General features: G+C 54.2%; 1 protein-coding gene across 1 annotated transcript; it reads left to right on the top strand.

Annotated features, from left to right (window-relative positions):
* Positions 1 to 14,379: 14,379 nt before the first annotated feature.
* Positions 14,380 to 17,435, top strand: GBX2 (gastrulation brain homeobox 2). Its single transcript, XM_059702477.1, has 2 exons — positions 14,380 to 15,281; positions 16,284 to 17,435. The coding sequence occupies exons 1-2, from the start codon at positions 14,759 to 14,761 to the stop codon at positions 16,805 to 16,807; spliced, it is 1,047 nt and encodes a 348-aa protein (XP_059558460.1). The 5' UTR covers positions 14,380 to 14,758; the 3' UTR covers positions 16,808 to 17,435.
* Positions 17,436 to 17,720: the final 285 nt, after the last annotated feature.

The following is a 17,720-nucleotide window of genomic DNA, read 5'->3' as shown; positions in this document are numbered from 1 at the left end:
AAAAGGGCAAAACCGATAAGAACTGCAGCCACAGCCCCGAGCAGCTCTGTCCTCACTGAACTTTGCAAATCTGAATCTGAGCGAGCAACTCGCCATCCCTGCTTCAGCCACCCCATCCCGTCTCTCCCACACACCTTAGGAAACAGCTTGCTTGTTTTTCTGAAATGCATTAAGTTTAAATATGTTTGGAGTCCTAGAACAAAGTAGAACTCTTTGAAAACATGTTAACATTATATTTCTGAAAATCTGATGAATAAAGACTCATATTTAGTTTTTCAGAATTGAATTGCTAGCAATTTGCTTTATTAATAAAGAAAAATTTTTAACTCAAAAATGTGTTGTTTTGATGACTGCGTCTAACTGTACTCTACGCTGCATGTATTACGAGGTTCTAAAATGAAGGGGACTTGCATCATTCCATCTAGATGAGAAAGAGAAAAAGGGGAGGGAGTAGGGGGAGAAGGAGAGAAGGACAAGACTAAGAGAAGGGAGTGAGGAAGGGAGGGGAGGAGGGAAGTGGGAGGAGGGAGAGAAGGAAGGTACTTGAGATAAACCTCCAAAAGACATTCCTCTTTGAAGCTAGAATTACCCTGGCTGACGTCTTTCCCAGTGAACAAACTATACCTGGGGATTTCTCTTATTACAGGCTCTAAAAATGTTTCCTATTCTTTCACAGTATTGGAGACTGAGCCCAAAGCACAGTCATGTGCCCGACTAGGAATCGCACTGAGACCTTTTGGTTCATGGGTCACCACTCAACCACTGAGCCACACCAACTTTTGTTGAATATCTTTGTACTACTTGTCATCTGACCACAGAGAATTCCCAAACACAATTGAGGTTCTACACCAACTAAGGACCTGAGGAGGTCTGCCTCCCTCCATCCTGACTGCCTCCCAGACAGGAGGAAACGCCCCAGCCCAGCAGGAAGGCCAACAGTCACCCTCTGACGCAGCACCCTGTGACGTATCACGTTTAAAACTCTGAGCACAGCGTTAGGCCTCTCTTTTCAGCATATTTTGTGTCCAATGAATTTTAAGTTACATGATCATCATCAATTCAGCCTGTTGTGAGGAAAATCGAAACCTCTGACTCTTTAAGAAGCATTTGCTAATACCAGTAACTGTATTTAATCGTCACACTTCCAATTTCCGAAATCTCCTTCTGATGACACAGGTTGAAGGGGCAGGCTGTTGAACTTTGGCAAAGAACACTTAACACTCTCCCCAGATGGTGTAAAATATAGGCTTGGAGAATGAGCTGGTCGGCTCCCGTGACCCGTCCTGACGCCGGGCATCGAGAGGAAGCTTAGTCACTGCCATTGCGGATGTCATTAGCTCGCCAAGTGCTTCTCATCTCTTAAGGGCTGCCCAAGGACCAAGTGATAAACCAGGAATATGGCATCTTTTATTCCATTATTTCAAGAATAAATTATCCCTTAGACAAATCTTTTTCTGTGCTCTTGGAATATCCAGAAGCCCCAAAGTTTCAGCTGGGATCAGTACATCATCTTATTTTTTGACTGAAGCATAGTTTTCAAATTCCAGGATTTTTCTTGAAATTGTCATCATCTGTTTCAAAGCAAATATTGATTTAATTAAATTGCTAAAAGAAGCCTGAGGTTGCCCTAGCCTAGCCGGTTTGGCTCAGTAGATAGAGCTTCAGCCTGTGGACTGAAGGATCCCAGGTTTGATTCCGGCCAAGGGCACATGCCTGGGTTGTGGGCTCGATCCTCAGTGGGGGGCATGCAGGAGGCAACCAATCAATGATTCTCTCTCATCGTTGATGTTTCTATCTCTCTATCCCTCTCCCTTCCTCTCTAAAATCAGTAAGAATATATTTTTTAAAAATATATTTTTTTAGCCCTAGCTGGCTTGGCTCAGTGGATAGAGCATCAGCCTGCGGACTGAAGGGTCCCAGGTTCGATTCCGGCCAAGGGCACATACCTGGGTTGTGGGCTTGATCCCCAGTGGGGGGATCCAGGAGCAACCAATCAATGATTCTCTCTCATCATTGATGTTTCTAACTCTCCTTCTCCCTTCCTCTCTGAAATCAATAAAAATATATAAAAAATAAAATAAATAAATAATTTTTTTTTAAGAAAAGAAGCCTGAGGTTACATTTCTAGAGCCTGAGAGGATTGCAGTATTGACACTTATTTTCATGGAGCCCTGCAGGTGGCACCACAGGCAAACCCTTCCTTCACCAACCTGTTCATCCCAGAATTAGAGAAAACAAGATTTTAACTCACATGATAAGGAGGAGGTAGAGAAACTATAGAATCGTGACGTGTCATATAGAATTGTGCGGCTATCATAAAATTTGAGTAATGAAAATATTGATTACAGAATTGCCTAGTTCCTTTGTATTAAATATGAATGTTTTATAGGCAATGTGTTTATAAATAATATAATTTTAAGTTGATTCTTTTATGATGCCACAATGACAGTCCAATCCTCATCTCTGTGTTAAATGTGTTCTCTAACAAAATTATACATAGTCACCGCGGCCGTGGAACTAGCCGGGATGTCTGCCTCCATCTAATCTTTCAGAATGGTACTTCTGCAGCCCTCACACTCTGCTTAATCACTCCAATAAAAAGAGTAGATTTCTTTGTAATGCAATTTGTAAGCAATAAACATGATTGAGAATGCAGTGTTTGCTGTCGAGGACGTTTAATGCAGGGTTTTAATTCGGTGTGTAATTATTCATCCAGTAGGCACTTCTCTGCTCGCATCTCTTCCCCCTGCCCTTAAGTGGGTGAGTTGGGGAGAACCTTGGGGAAACAGGGTTTCGGGTACTTTCTGCAAGCCAGCGTTCCATGCGGATGTTATGGAAAGAGAACTTTTTTTTTTAATCTGCTAAAGACAGGAGGTCACATTAACTCGTAATACAGACACATAAAAATGTGATTATGGGTTCTAAACAGAACGCAGTAGGCTCCTAGTTAACACAATGAGATTTCTAGGAAGTGATGCATAAATGCTTCAAAAATGACACATTTCTCACGTTTCATTCCAATTAAATTACTGAGGCAGCTAACAGCGATGAGCACAAAGCACGGGGGTAAAATGAGGGTTTTCTTCTAACTGTATCTCGGTGAAAGTATGTTTTTATGAGAAGCAGTTAATATTAAGCTATTATTTTTCAACTGTGCTGGAAGGGATGTCTTGAGCCTTTCTTGCGGGGCTGGCCCTAGAAGACTCTGTTCCTTTGTTTCTCGGGTTTGCTGAGAGGTGGGATGGCTCCTCTGGGTACCACCCCACCAGGGCCTCTGGGGTGAAGGGGATCAGCCCGCAAGGAGGTCCCTGCCATCAGTGCCCAGGGTCAGGCCCAATCGTGGCCCAGAGGCCTGTGGCTGCAGGACTCCAGAGCGCGGGGGGGGGGGGGGGGGGGCGGGGAGGGGGCGGGAGGTGCAGAGATATGGGGCTGACACCCACCCGCGATCCGCGATCCGCGAACACGCGGGGTTCATCGTCCCTCCCGCCCCGCGGCGCCCCCCACCCCTCCCCACCCCGCGCTCTGCTCAGGTCTCCGGACCTGAGCGCCTCACGCCTCAGCCTCGCGGTGGGTTCTTGGTCCAGCATTGCCGCGGGGGGGGGGGGGGGCGCCAGGGGGATGGGAGGCCGGCTTGGGCCGGGCCTGGGGTCCGCGGAGGTCCACCCCACCCCACACCCAGCCTCGCTTTAGACGCGTCGGGATTCAGGGCTGCTCCGCAGGGAAGGAGCCCGGAGGCGCGGGGGGACCGTGGGTGGGGGCGGGGGCCCGGGCGTCGGAAGACAAAAGGATGTGAAGCTTTAAATTCAAAAAGATGTTTTGAAAGCCTCGTCCTGGGGTTTGAAAGGCGCAGGGAGGACAGCGGCAGAGCGATCCCAATCAGAAATGCGATTTGAAGTCCTAATGAACTTGATTGCGTGAACATTTATAATCCCCCGTGGCCCTAAATGAAATCAGATATAATCAGAAGATACAGAGAAGGGAGTGTTTACAGCCGACGCCGGGCGGCTGCGGGACGAGGAGATGCGGCCCCGGTATTGATGTCGAAAATGATGGATAACGCGGGAATGGCAAATATACTATTTGTCTAATGGCTCGGCAATTAAATTCCCCTGTAAATGACCCATGCCTCATTTCATCCTAATCTATGGAATTTTGATTGAATTCGTCAGCTCTAATTGAAAAATACTGCACTTTAATGTCTGCATTGCAGTTTCAGGAGGAGAGTGGTTTTAATGAGACAGTGCCCCCCTGACCCGGGAATATTTGAGACTTTTATTCGGAATTTAAAGCCAGAAGATTGCTCAACTAAGCGCTGCGATTTCCTCTCCTGTATCCACGTCCATCTATCTCCACACACGATTTAATAAACGCACTTGGGGATAAATGCGCCCCGGACGCTCAAGCCTCGGTGGCACCCAGGGGCCGCCCCTCCCCGGGAGAAGAGTGGGCGGGGGCTAGGGGCGGTGCAGGGGCGGGGGCAGGGGGCGGGGGAGGGGGGGCGCACTCAGCGGAAGGGCCCGTCCCCTCCCCGCTGCCCTCGCCAGTGTCCTCGCAGACCGTGGCCTCCGCCTCCGCCTCCGCCTCTCCGACAAACCCAGGCGTACCACCCGGAGGAGGAGGTCTAGCTGCCTGCGACTGGTGCAGCCGGAGTTGGGTCGCCCATGGCTCTCTTTATATGCAAATGCCGAGGCGAAGCCACCCCTGATAAATTAGCTACTTGCTGAAGTATATTTACTAGATTGAAATGAGTTAAAGAGAAACATTTTAAGTCGTGCAAACGAGATAATTGGGCCACATTAAAATTGGAAATGTCTGCTCCTTCCGCCCCACCAAAAAAAAGGAGGGGAAAGCTGAGTTGGGGTAAAAGCGCGCCCCCTACACCAGGGACGAGGAAACGAGGCCCTGGCTGCTCAGAGGCCGGAGGTCGGGGAGTGCGTGGGACCGGTCCCCGCATGGACCTCGGCGCGGGGCTGCTCGGCCAAAGTCGGGGCAGAGCCGCTCCTCGGCTCGGAGGGGCCGATCTCGACGGCGGCCCGCAGGCGGCGCCCTAGAGCTAACGTCCTGCCTGGAGAGCGGAAGGGAAGGGACGGGGAGAGGGCGGGTCAGCCCTGGGTCCTTTGCTGCAGCTTGTGTCCGGCCCCCTGGCTTCGTCCGTCCCCCTCCCCCCTTCCCCCTCTCTCCCCCTCCCCCCCGCGGTGTTCAAACGTTCGCCCCGGGTGCCTCGTTATGGGATCCCTGGAGACGGAGTTTGGAGTGAAGAGGACAAAGTGCGCAGTTGCCGCCCCCCTCCCCCAAAGAGGGATGTTTTTGAGATTTGTTTGTTTAGCACCTAAACAGATCTTTTATTTAAATAAAATACTCTAAAGTGACCTAGAAGTTGTTTCCCTGGAAGGCAGTGCCTTCCGCCCTTCTGATGCTCAGCTTGGACCTGAGAGCGACGGCCGAGGATGCCTCGGGGACGGTCTGGACCTGACTCGGGGGCGCAAAGGGAAAGCCGCCGCGCCTCGCAGGGGCGGCGCTTCGGGGCCTCTTCCCGGGAGCCGTCGCGCGTTCTGAAATGCTAGCCCGCGTCCAGATCCGTGGGCGGCCCGCGGTTTGTTCTTAATGCTCGAGAGCCGAATGAGCTGAGGCTGCCTCAAATTCATGCCCTCCCTCGGAGCGCACCGGCTGGCGCCCCTGGCGGCCCCGCGTCCACCCGGCACCTCCACCTCCAGCATGGCTGGCGTGCTCGCTGTTGAGCTAGCTTCCCCGTGCCTCTGTGCCAGGAGCCCCGCTGGAGTGCTACGTGAGTGACTTCACTTCCTTGCCACAACCATGACATAATATTAATTATTTGCGTTATAGGAACGTCGTCGGGCCGCTGGTGGGAGAGGGCCGGGATTCCCACCCATTATGCGGATGGGATAGCAGAGGCCACGGTAAGCTCAGCGGTGCGCCCAGGCCCCTCAAACTCAGATGTCAGAGGGTGTCTTATCCATCCGCTTCCAGGCCCTGTTCAGGGTGAGTCAGAGTCAGGAGACCCTTAGTGGGTCTTAAAGAAAGCCAAGGTGAGTTTTCTATGACTATGTCCGAAATCTGATGGTATTCATGTGCAATCATGGAGGTCTGGTGTTTTTACCTTCGTTTGTGACAAAGGCTTCTCTTGTGGCCTGGACGTTTACAATGAAAAGAAATTGGGGATCTTTTCCTTGTGCAATTGTAGGCATAAAAAAGATAGACGTCTCGGCCCTTGTCATTCCGCGATAAAGGGGAAGTCCGCAGGCGTGTACTTCTTGGAACCACGGAGTCCCAACAGGCTCTACAGCAGATGCCATTGGCTCTACACGGCCAATAGGGGGCGCTCTGCATCCCTGAGCGCTCTCCACACCCACGTGCTTTTCAGGCTAATACTTTTTCTTTTTAAATTTTCTTTTCTTTTTTTTACAGAGAGGAAGGGAGAGGGATAGAGAGTTAGAAACATTGATGAGAGAGAAACATCGATCAGCTGCCTCCTGCACACCCCCTACTGGGGATGTGCCCGCAACCAAGGTACATACCCTTGACCAGAATCCAACCTGGGATCCTTCAGTTCGCAGGCCCACGCTCTAACCACTGAGCCAAGCCGGTTAGGGCCGGGCTAATACTTTTGAAATCGTAAAGCCTTAAATAAAACTGTTTCCTGCCACTCCCTCATTAATTTATGAAAATATATAATACTTATATGAGTTCTATTTACAGATATGAGATAACCTCATTAGAAGAGTAAAATAAAGATGTGCAATGTAAAATCTGGCTTGTACAATAAATTATTTAGGTTATTACATTTTAAAGTATAAATGTCCAAATAAATAACACTGTGCTGAATGAACTAAATTTGAAGGTTTGAGGGGTTAGAACGAAATTGCCTTTAAGACATCTCTCATCTCTTTAGTTTTGTGGGGTTTTCTTGTTTTGTTTGCACTGTAAGTGGGGCTGAGAGGAACTTGAGAAGGCGGGATTATAGTAACCACAAGATAAGCTAGAAATGTCACAGCAAGAAACAGATTCTAAAGTACTTATCTGCTGCAAATGAATAAACAAACAAGGGGACATGGTTCAAAAGGAAGGGAGGGGGGAATCCCTGAGCTCAGGGAAGGCATCACACTGGTCACAGGTGTCCAAGGCCCTTCACTATGAGCCATCACGATCAACTTCCACTCCTTCTGAAGCTCATGTTCATTATTGTCACAGACTTCAGGGAACAGAAGGGTTGTCCAGGTGGAGACATGCAGGACTGCTTCTGGCTTTGGTTCATTTCCCAGCAGAGACTGGGAAAGAGAGCTGAGATGCAGGTGCCTGCAGGAGGCAGCCTCACTTGCCCCGTGTAGGGATGACACTGTCTTTGATGACCACTCTGCTGTGGCCTGGTCAGAACAGGCATCTGACACCCATGGGAGCCCTTCTTATGGTGTCAACAGCAGTGCCCCCCATGGGGAGCACTCACCCCAGCATGCCCCCCCCCCCCCAGTATATAGGTGGGAAGAAGCTACAGGAGTAACTTCCCCTTTTTCAGGGGTGTTTTAGAGTTGTGAAGAATAAATACTAGATAATATGAACACTAGATAGTATGAACACACTTTCATTTAAAAAAAGAAGAAGAAAGAAAAAGACTCAACACAAACACAAGGGCAACATGCCCCAGACATAAAGCTTTCATTTCCTACAAACCCCAGAAGTGTGCCCTAGGGAGGTGTGGGGAGAGGGGACCGCATTCTGAAGTTTTCTGGACTGGACTCTTCCCAGGGCGCCTCAAATAACTCCTCTCCTCATTCCTTCTCCTTTCTATGTGGTCTGCACCCGCTCTAGCAGGTTGGTCCCTCAGTGAAAATCCTTCGGGATGTGAGTTTGCTCTCTATCCTTGCCCTTGGTTCCTCCTTTCTCTAAGGTTTGGGGATCTCAGGCTGCACAGATAAGGAGAATATAATTGTTGGCAGCAACATCATGCAACCTCTGTATTTTTCCAGATGACAAATGGAACACATTCAAAGGTTCTTCTGTTTCAAAGGCCTAGGAGGTCACCATTTTCCATCTCTCCTGTGGTCACCACCACGTAGGGGCTGTATATGGAGGGGACCTGAGGCAGTAAGGACAATTGAGACCTAAAAACAAGGCTGTCCCTTCTCAGGCAGGGGCAGAGAGCGGTAAGGACAGTGGTTGTGGAGGATTTAACTGGGGAACCATTTTGGATTGTCCCAGCCTGACAGATGCAGGTGCCTGTCTCCATTTCATTTCTCAGGCCTCATTAAAGGACACTGGCTCACCCCCTGGTGGCCCATGACCTACACCAACCCTCAGGTCAGTGAGCAAGGGAGCACCTGGTAGCTGAGGGTTCAAAGAACCTAAAGGGGACAGGGGGGGAGGGGGGTTAGTCCTGTGGCCAGCCTCTACCCTGGGCCCTTCTCATTGGCTCTGGTTCTCAATGGCTTACAGGCCCCTCAAACAAGAACCAAAGATCTACACTGGGATCTCCCTCCAATGTAGAATGGGCCCACCCCAGCGGATTTGGAGACGGTGAGACTGTCCCTGGGGTGTTCCTACTTACCTTTTTAGAGGGGAGTGGCATCTATTGGTATCTGCGTTTCACTGTTAGTAGAATGGCTCTCTCCCTACCCCATCAGCACACACACCCTCCTGGCCTCTCCTTGGAAACGTCTGTCCTGTGAGACAGTCCCTCTGAGCAGCTTTCCTAGGAGTCACAGCTGTCCTTGGCTGGTCAGTTATAGACATACCCTACCCTTGCGTTCCCCAGGCGAGCTTATTGCTCAGCCAACTTTCTACAGCGACTTTTCCCCGGAAATCCAACCTCCCGCCCCATTTAGCCAGCATCTCTCCCTTCAGCCTGCACCCACACCCTTGCCCCGCCCGTGACATCCTTTCGGCTGCCTGGTTTCTTAACCGAGAGCGCTGTGACCGCGGGAGACGCGGGCCCTGCTTGGCAGGTGTGTCTGGAGGACGGAGAAATGGGTTTTGTCAGGAGCCCTTGCAGCTTCATGTTGGGTCCCCGCAGAAGCGGAGCCTCCTGGAGTGGCTGTCAATCCGAACACCCTCCTGCTCCCTCCAGTGTGGTTTCTGGAGGGTTAAAAGGATGAACTCGCGGTAAGCCCGTCCTCTTTAAAAAGACAACACCCTGCAGGGGGGCGCTCCCTTGGATTTCCGGGGAAGGGTCCTATTCGGGCCCTGTCCCTGGCCAGGCTCTTCCCGACACACGGTGTCCTCCCGAGCTGGGAAGTGCGCACGGCGGGGCCCTGGCCGTGGTCGCTGATCCGATGCCTCCTACTTCATCATCCACTGAACGCGGCTGCAGCCAGCCTGGGACCGGCATCAGGATAAGGCGGGCGAAACGGGCCGTCCATACAGTGGTCCCCAAGGCCCAGCCGGGGCCGGCGCACCCCTTCACCCCTCCGTGCCCTCTGCCGGCCTCCCAGGCCAGCGTCCGCGCGGCCCCGGGATTAGCATATCTGTGAAGGCCCGCAAACAATGCCTGCTGTGCGGAGAGATGAAAGTCGGGCGCCGAGTGGCCGGGGTGCGTTTGAAGTCCGCGAAAGGTGGGGGCGCGGGAATCCGAGGGGGCAGATGGAGGAGATAGAGCCGCGTGAGAAGCGCCTTGGCCTGCGCCTCCACCTCCAGCACCCCAGCGCCTGGGATTCGAGGACGGGCGCAGCCTCCCGGACTCTGGCCAGTGCCCTCGCTACCCCTCCACGCCTGCACCCCAGGCCTCCGCCCTCAACTGCAGCCTCGGGCCGGCCTCCGCCAGATGCTCCCTCTCCCCCGAGGCGGGCAGGCGGCTCAGTCCCTGCCGAGGAGCCCCCTTGGCCGGGGCTGGGTGCTGCCGAGTGAGCGCGGGTTCCAGGGCGAAGGCGCCTGGCGATCCAGCCCCCACAGTGGCCACGAACTCCCTTAGGGATGTTCCAAAAGGGGACTAGGACCCCGCTCCATAGTGGAGCTGGCGTGGGGTGCGGGGGAACCCGGGCTCCGAGCGCTCGCAGCGGGCGCCTGGGTGCGCCGTCGGGGTCCCGGGGGGTGCCGGCGCGGTGCAGGAACCCCCCACCCCAGCCCCCAGGTACCTCGGGGACTCCGCTGGCCCGCCGAGCAACTGCGGCTCCGCCTGCTCCTCCGCGCGGGGGTGGGGAGGGCAGCGCAGGTGTGAAGGGTCACGTTGCCCCGCCTCCAGGCCTGCGGAGAACGTTTTCCTACTCCCCCGAGGAAATGCAAGAAAAAAGAAAAAAAAATAAAAGAACCCTCCCCCTCACGCTTCAGGTTGGCGGTTTTGTTTGTGCTACTGTCAGGGTGGGGGACAAAAAGCAAAACTTTCTACATAAGAATGTGGCCGCACACCGTCCCTTCTTCGGGCGCTTTAGAACAAACCGTGTCCCGCCTTCTGCACGGTCAAGGAGCGGAATAATGAAGCAAAGACTTTTATTTTATAAACCACTTGATCTTTGCTTGGGAAACTCCATTAATTGAATGGGTTTGCCTTTTTTGCCAGTCCCCTTTATCATTATTTATGGGCTTTAAATTGTTTAAAGTCCCCTTGACGTTCAATTTACAAGTTTGGGGACTTTTTTTGTTCTGCCTTTTGTCCTGGAGAAAGACATCGTGTTGGAAGTGCTTTGAAAAGTCAAACATGAGAGGTTGGCAATGAAAGGGAAGCGGGCGAGATCCCTTTTAATTCCGTCCTGTTGGTGAATGGCTCTTTTACATAATTGCAGGAGCTATTTCAAAGCCAGCCAAGGGCTGACTTCACTTAGAACCACATGGAGTCTATTTTGGGCTTTCAGATTAAAAAAAAAAAAAGCTGAATAAAATAGTTTAAAAAATGAGGCTTCAATGCTTTCTGCTACTTGCAAATTGGTGTGTCTGAAGGGGAATTTTACACAAGCACCCCTTTGTGAGTGCGTCCTGGGCTGGGGGGAAGACTGTTCTGGGTTAGCTGGGTGTGAATCCCAATTGCCCTTCCATAAATAAAACCCATCCCAAGCTATTTCCCAGCTATTGCCAGCAGCAAGAGCCGAGGCAATGACCGAATGATCAGGCCACTCAAAGTCCCTATAAATAAAAACAACGCGGTTACCCAAGAAACCAGCCTGTCGCCTGGGGCTGGGCGGCGGGCGGGCGGGCGGGCGAGCACGCGGGCCCCATAGACCCACGGGTTGCTCCGCACCCACCGAGACCCAAACTCGGGGTTCCCACGCTGCCCCCTCTCCACGCCCACCCGCGACCTCGCCCCTGGCGGTAGCCCGGAAGCGCGCGGTTTGCGCTGCTCCCTCCTGCGAGCTCGACTCGGCAGGCCCGCGCGGGTCTGTTGCGTGGATGTACATTTATGTGTGCGGTCAGTACTTTATTCGGCCTGCATACACCTGCAGGCCGCCGCTGACTGGGACAGCCCCCAAGCGTGGAGACAACTTAATTACCATCCCTTTTACTGACGTCTGAGGTTTCAAGTGGCTTAAAACGATCCTGACACCAGCTTGGCACCCGCCAAGGAAAGTGCCCAGGGGCTGGGCCAACTTCAACCCGGAGGAAAGTTCCCTGGAAAAAAGTTCGCGGAAGTTAACCAGAGTTGGAGGACCCAGCTCTCCTGTTGGTGCAGTGCGTCTGTCATTCTTGCTAATCCGAGGGAGGAGAGAGGCCTCTGAAACCAAAGCTGCCAAGATCTGCTCTGGGTGGTTTTCCCGCGCAGCCGGGGCCAGCTGAGGCGCCCAGGGCTCCGCAGTTTCAGGCAGTGGCGAGCAGAGCAGGTAGGAATCCGAAGGCTAGATAAGCCATGTACCTGTCGCTGCTGCCCATATGTCTCTCCGAGGAGCGGAGGGGAAAGGCTAAAGGCTTTGATTATCCGCAGTCCCCATCCTCCTAACGCCATGCAGGTAGCTGAGGTGCCCGGAATGACTCTTGTTAATCACTGCGAAACACAAGGACCCTTTTATGACGCGGGCAGTCGTTTTCTAAGCAGTTAAGCATCACATGAGAAACTATTACTGCACTGCATTCGAGAAAAAGCACACTAGTAAATAAAATTCATATTGATGAGGATTCTCTGAACTCACTAATAAAAGAAGATTAGTATTATAACCCCTGCAGTCAATACTTTGCACGGCAATTTATGGATGCAAATAATATGCCATCAAATTATTTCAAGTGTAGCTATAATTCAACGGACCTAAATCTTCTTGCTCAACTATAAATGCAGAATTGTCATCAAAAATAATCAAAGGGATTCCTGGCTTTCGGAAGGTAAGTCCGTAGAACAATATTTTCACTGTGAAATAGCAAAGTGCATGAGTAACAGCCTACACCGGCGTGCGGAGTCAGGCAGGGAAGGCTGTAGCCATGTAAATCAAGCCAGGAGTCCAGGGGGGTTCCCTAGTATTGGAAAAACAAGTTTACGAGACCTGGACCTCGGTGACTGTAGCTATCTCATCGTGAGAGGGAATATTTATTATGCCATAAAGAAATCAGCCTTTTGCCCTGGGCTTCAGTTTTTTTCCTTTTCCTTTTCTTCTTTTGTAGGGGTGGATAAAGAGGGGTAGAGCTTAGAGACCCCACAGATATCTGCATCCCGGTGGATCCTCACAGGAATCCATTTCCCCCACAGGGTCTCGGCTTCAAGAGAGTGGAGGAAACACAGGCAGCGTCCTAATGAATTCTTTTCAAACCTCCTGCTGCCGGAGCCATCCATTACTGCGGCCTGGAGTGGGGAACCGCGCTCCAGACGTCGTCTTTGTCCGGGTGGTGGTGGTGGTGGTGTGTGTGGGGGGGAGGTGGCGAGGAGGAGGGCGGCTGGCGGCTGGGCCAGGGAGTTTTCTCAGCACCCTCCAGGACCCTTCGGATGGGCAGTGGGTGTCCAGCCAGACTCGTGGATGAGGAGGTGATTTGGGATTAAGACATCCCCCGGGGGCCTTGGGGTGAGAGCTCTAGAGAAAGGAAGAGAAAGAAGAGCTTCAAAGAATCGGGTCGATAAATTCATAAAGATCGATTTATCTTTATCTCCCAATTAAATGTGCTTTGTAAGTGATACATAACACACGTCCAACACCCATCACGGGCCAACTCCCCAACCACTAGCTCGTCCGCGTGACCTGATTTTTAATGGCCGGTGTAACAATGCCCTTCGCGCCTCTCCTCCAGAGCCGGTACTTGCACATCTAGACCCGGGAAGTTGGAGCCCAGGCCCCGGAGGCGCGTGGAAGCCCCCGAGCGCGCCGGCGCGCTTTGCATGGTCTGCCCTTGAGAGGAAATGATTCCATTCTTAAACGGAACACGAAAGCTGAAAGTTTTGGTTTCATCTTGGAGAAAGGGATATAAACATTCCTAGCCCCACCCCCTCCCAGCCAATTCTCTTACTCCCAAATTCTGGGGTTTTACCATGGTCGAGACGAGAGAGAGAGAGACACCTGGAGGGAATGGGCTCCATTCTGCAGGAGGCAAAGAGGAGCCGCGCGCCCTCCAGTCCTCGCGCTGGAAACCGGGCGGCGGCGCTGGGGTGAGCGCTCCCTCCGTTCTCAACGTGCTTAATTAGCGCCTATTTACAAAACGCAGCTTTTATTTGAGCAAACATCATAAAGCTTTCATCAAGATAATCTCACGTTATACAATCGGGAGGCACAGTAACTCCCCCTTCCTCCCCCAGGATGGAGGAGATGAAGGACTCGCTTTATTATCATAATTATCGTGGCTGTTATTTTGATGCGCACGGGCAAAGTGTGTAAATAGGTGCGATGATTAAGAATGTCATGAAAAATGAGAAGGGATCGCTCACGGGAGGGCCCAGCGCGGGATGGGGGAACCGGCAGCCTTCCCGCCCCGGCGGTGCAGGAGTCAGGGCGCAAGAAGCAACCCCCAGGGTTCCCCAAGGCGGGCAGAGGCTGTCAGCTGCCTGGCAGCGCCCCAGGGGCAGATCTGAAGCAGCAGGACCATGCCCCCAACTCCAGGAACCTCGTCGGGACCCCTAGAGCAGCAGCAGCACCCAGAGCTAGGGTGAGCCGAGAGCAGGTTTGTTCCAATGCAGCTATAAAAGAAAACGCCCTCGGCTTAGCAGTGGCGGGCTCTAGCCCCGGAAGCTGCCCTTGAAGGCGGCCTTGACCAGGCTCCCGGGCCGCGGGACTCGAGCCTGGGGGTGCCAACCGCCCCTTTCAAGTTTGCGCTGAGCGGCAGGCTCAGGCTCTCGGGCCCGCGCGCTCCGCTGGTGGTGCCTGCAGCCCTCTGGCTGCCAGCCTTGGTGGAAGGGGCGGGGCCCCACCTTCCCACGCCCCTCCTGGCGCAGCCAATGGGCGGCGGCGCTAGGCCCCACGTGACACGAGCCCGGCTGGGCAGCAGGCAAAATGTGAATGAGAAAGAGGAGCGCGATTTAAAGGTGCTGGCGGCGCCCGCGGAAGACAAGTGCGCCAGCTTCGCGCGGTAGGCAACGGACTGCGGGACCGACAGACGGACCCACCGACGGCTGTGAGCCGGGGCACAGGGTTGCGGTCGCGACGCGCGCGGGCTTCGACGGGCAAGCGGCGGCAGTGGCTCCAGCGAGCCTGCGGGGCCCGGGCACTCTCTTCGCTCCAGGGCGCACGACCTCACCCCGCTTACCACCCGTAATCGCTGGGTATGCAGCGGGTCCAGGACTGAGGGGCAGCGGCGTCTGCTCTCCGGATACTGCTCCCGCTGCCCGACTGTACTGCAGGTGCCCGGCGGGCTTCCTGGCGGCGGCGCGGCGCAGGGACTTTTCGCCTCTCGCTGGTCTCTCCCGAGCGCGTCTATGAGCGCAACGTTCCCGCCGTCGCTGATGATGATGCAGCGCCCGCTGGGGAGTAGTACCGCCTTCAGCATAGACTCGCTGATCGGCAGCCCGCCGCAGCCCAGCCCCGGCCATTTCGTCTACACCGGCTACCCCATGTTCATGCCCTACCGGCCGGTGGTGCTGCCGCCGCCGCCGCCACCGCCGCCCGCGCTACCCCAGGCCGCGCTGCAGCCCGCGCTGCCTCCCGCGCACCCTCACCACCAGATCCCCAGCCTGCCCACCGGCTTCTGCTCCAGCTTGGCGCAGGGCATGGCGCTCACCTCCACGCTCATGGCTACGCTGCCTGGTGGCTTCTCCGCATCTCCCCAGCACCAGGAAGCGGCGGCCGCCCGCAAGTTCGCTCCGCAGCCTCTGCCGGGCAGCGGCAACTTCGATAAGGCAGAGGCGCTGCAGGCCGACGCTGAGGACGGCAAAGGCTTCCTGGCCAAGGAGGGCTCACTGCTCGCCTTCTCTGCGGCCGAGGCGGTGCAGGCGTCTCTTGGTAAGTCGGCGGCGCGCGCGACGCGGGCGCGGGGGCGGGAGGAGGCGGGGGCGAGCCCGCTCCAGCTTCCCGCCGGGGCCCGAGGGTCGCGGCCGAGCCCCCGCCCTAGCTACCCCAATCCAAGAGCGGGAAGACGCGGCCCAGCGGAGCCGCGGGGACTCGGAGGCGGGGAAGGGACGCATTTTAGAGCCACGCGACATGCATGGTCTCCGGATTGGGGGGTTGGTGGCATTTAGCTCCCCCGGGCCAGCTGCTGTACAGGGCGGCCTATCTGTCTGGCGCTGAGTTTGACGAAGTCTCGCCCCCCGACCGCCCCCGCCCCCCTCCCCGGCCCTACGTGAGTTCCGGGTAGGATTCTGCCTTAAGGGGTGTCGCCTTGGCTCCGAGTCTCAACAGTGCTTGTGCCTAGGGTTGCCCAGACCTATTAAACCTTTTCACCGGGCTTGCTGTTTGCCTTGGACAATCGGATTCCTGGGAGGCTGTGCAGCTGCTTGTGTGTATTGGGGTGTCTGTTGGGGACTCTCCTTGGGCTACCAAACTTCCCTTTGATGAGCATTATGTCTCCCAAAAATGCATAGCGTGGGACCTACGCCTCCCTAAGTGCCCACTGTGGCTTCGACGAAATTGAAGTTCACAAAATTTTCCCTGGGGTGGTGGAGCCCTGAACTTCCCCTCAGCCCTCACCCGGCCCCCACCACGGGGGACAAAGAGGAAGCTCTCTTGGGCTTCACTCTCCCTGTTCCTCGGGCCTTAAGCTGCCAGAGGCCGGGAGGGTGCCCAGGAGGCACTCGGGCCTCGAGTCCCTTGCTTGTGCGGTCTCCTCCTCTCTTCTGAGCGTTCTCACGCTAAGGCGCCCGCCCCCGCAAAGGCCAGGAAATCACAATGTGTTACTGTCACAGAAAGACCATTCGCTAAGGGGGGAAATGCCCGAGTGACGGCGGGAAGGGGAAAGGAAGGCCGTTGTGCGAAATGTAATAAAACCCCGTTTGGTTTTGCTTTCAGCCGGGGCTGTCCGAGGGCAAGGGAAAGACGAGTCAAAGGTGGAAGACGACCCGAAGGGCAAGGAGGAGAGCTTCTCGCTGGAGAGCGATCTGGACTACAGCTCGGATGACAATCTGCCTGGCCAGGCGGCTCACAAGGAGGAAGACCCCAGCCACGCGCTGGAGGAGCCCCCGCCCAGCGGCGGCGCCTCGGGCAGCACCACGTCCACGGGCAAGAACCGGCGGCGGCGGACTGCCTTCACCAGCGAGCAGCTGCTGGAGCTGGAGAAGGAGTTCCACTGCAAAAAGTACCTGTCGCTGACCGAGCGCTCGCAGATCGCCCACGCCCTCAAACTCAGCGAGGTGCAGGTGAAAATCTGGTTCCAGAACCGCCGGGCTAAGTGGAAACGTGTGAAGGCCGGCAATGCCAACTCCAAGACAGGGGAGCCCTCCCGGAACCCCAAGATCGTGGTCCCCATCCCCGTCCATGTCAGCAGGTTCGCGATTAGAAGTCAGCATCAGCAGCTGGAGCAGGCCCGGCCATGAGGGCCCAGGGAGGCCAGGGCCTGGCCTCTGCAGGAACACCACAGGCCCCTGCTGGAGGGAACCCCGGGTGGGCTGTGCCTCATGGGAAGCACCCCAACTGTGGACACCCCAAGTAAAGTGAGAGTCTATTCATTACACAGGCTTCAAAGACTGCTTTCGAAGGGGCGACAGCTACCGTGGAAGACACACTAAATATTTATTATACTACCCTACTTTGTACATAGATATCTATATAGACTGGATCTCAGCTGCAGTATTTTGAAAGTTATATAGGACCAAACCACCCAGTAATATTCTCCACTCACATTCCAGAAGAAAACAAACTTCTGCTGTAATCCGCCACCCATAGCAGCCACCACCTGTCCATACTTTTCCAAAGGTAAACATGACATGCGAGAGCACACACTGGGGTTGACACTTTTGTTTCTGTTCTGGCTTTTTTAGTTGACTGAGAAGCAGGGTTTGGGGGCGTCTGGGAATTTGCTTTGCTTTGGTTTTGCCTGGCTTTCTTTCCGGGGGGTCCCATATCCTACCTGAGCCATGTCTGAAGCACGTCTCCGTTGTGTTTAATTTATTTCAGTGTAGCTTATTTTCTTATAAGTTATAACATTTAAACAATCTCAGTCTTGTGGATAATAAAAAGGAAAGAGAGAGGGGGAAAACAAAAGACCAATGCCTGGGTCTCCTGAGTGTGTCCAGACTTGACTGTTTGGGGGCACCCACAGCGTGTGGCTGGCAGTGGCCTGGAACCAGTACCGGACAAACGTCCCCTCGCCCATGCTGACTGGCTGCAAGCGAGCCACACGGTGCTTTACCGGGTTTTCAGTTGGAGCAGGCGCTCCAATTGGGCAATAAATTCAAGAAAACCAAATTTTCACCTTAGAAATCTAACACCCCCCTGTTTGCACAGCCT

This window comes from Myotis daubentonii, chromosome 7, assembly GCF_963259705.1.
Source record: "Myotis daubentonii chromosome 7, mMyoDau2.1, whole genome shotgun sequence".
NCBI lineage: Eukaryota > Metazoa > Chordata > Mammalia > Chiroptera > Vespertilionidae > Myotis > Myotis daubentonii.
Note: the sequence above shows the minus strand (reverse complement) of the source record. Positions and strands in the feature narration are given on the sequence as shown.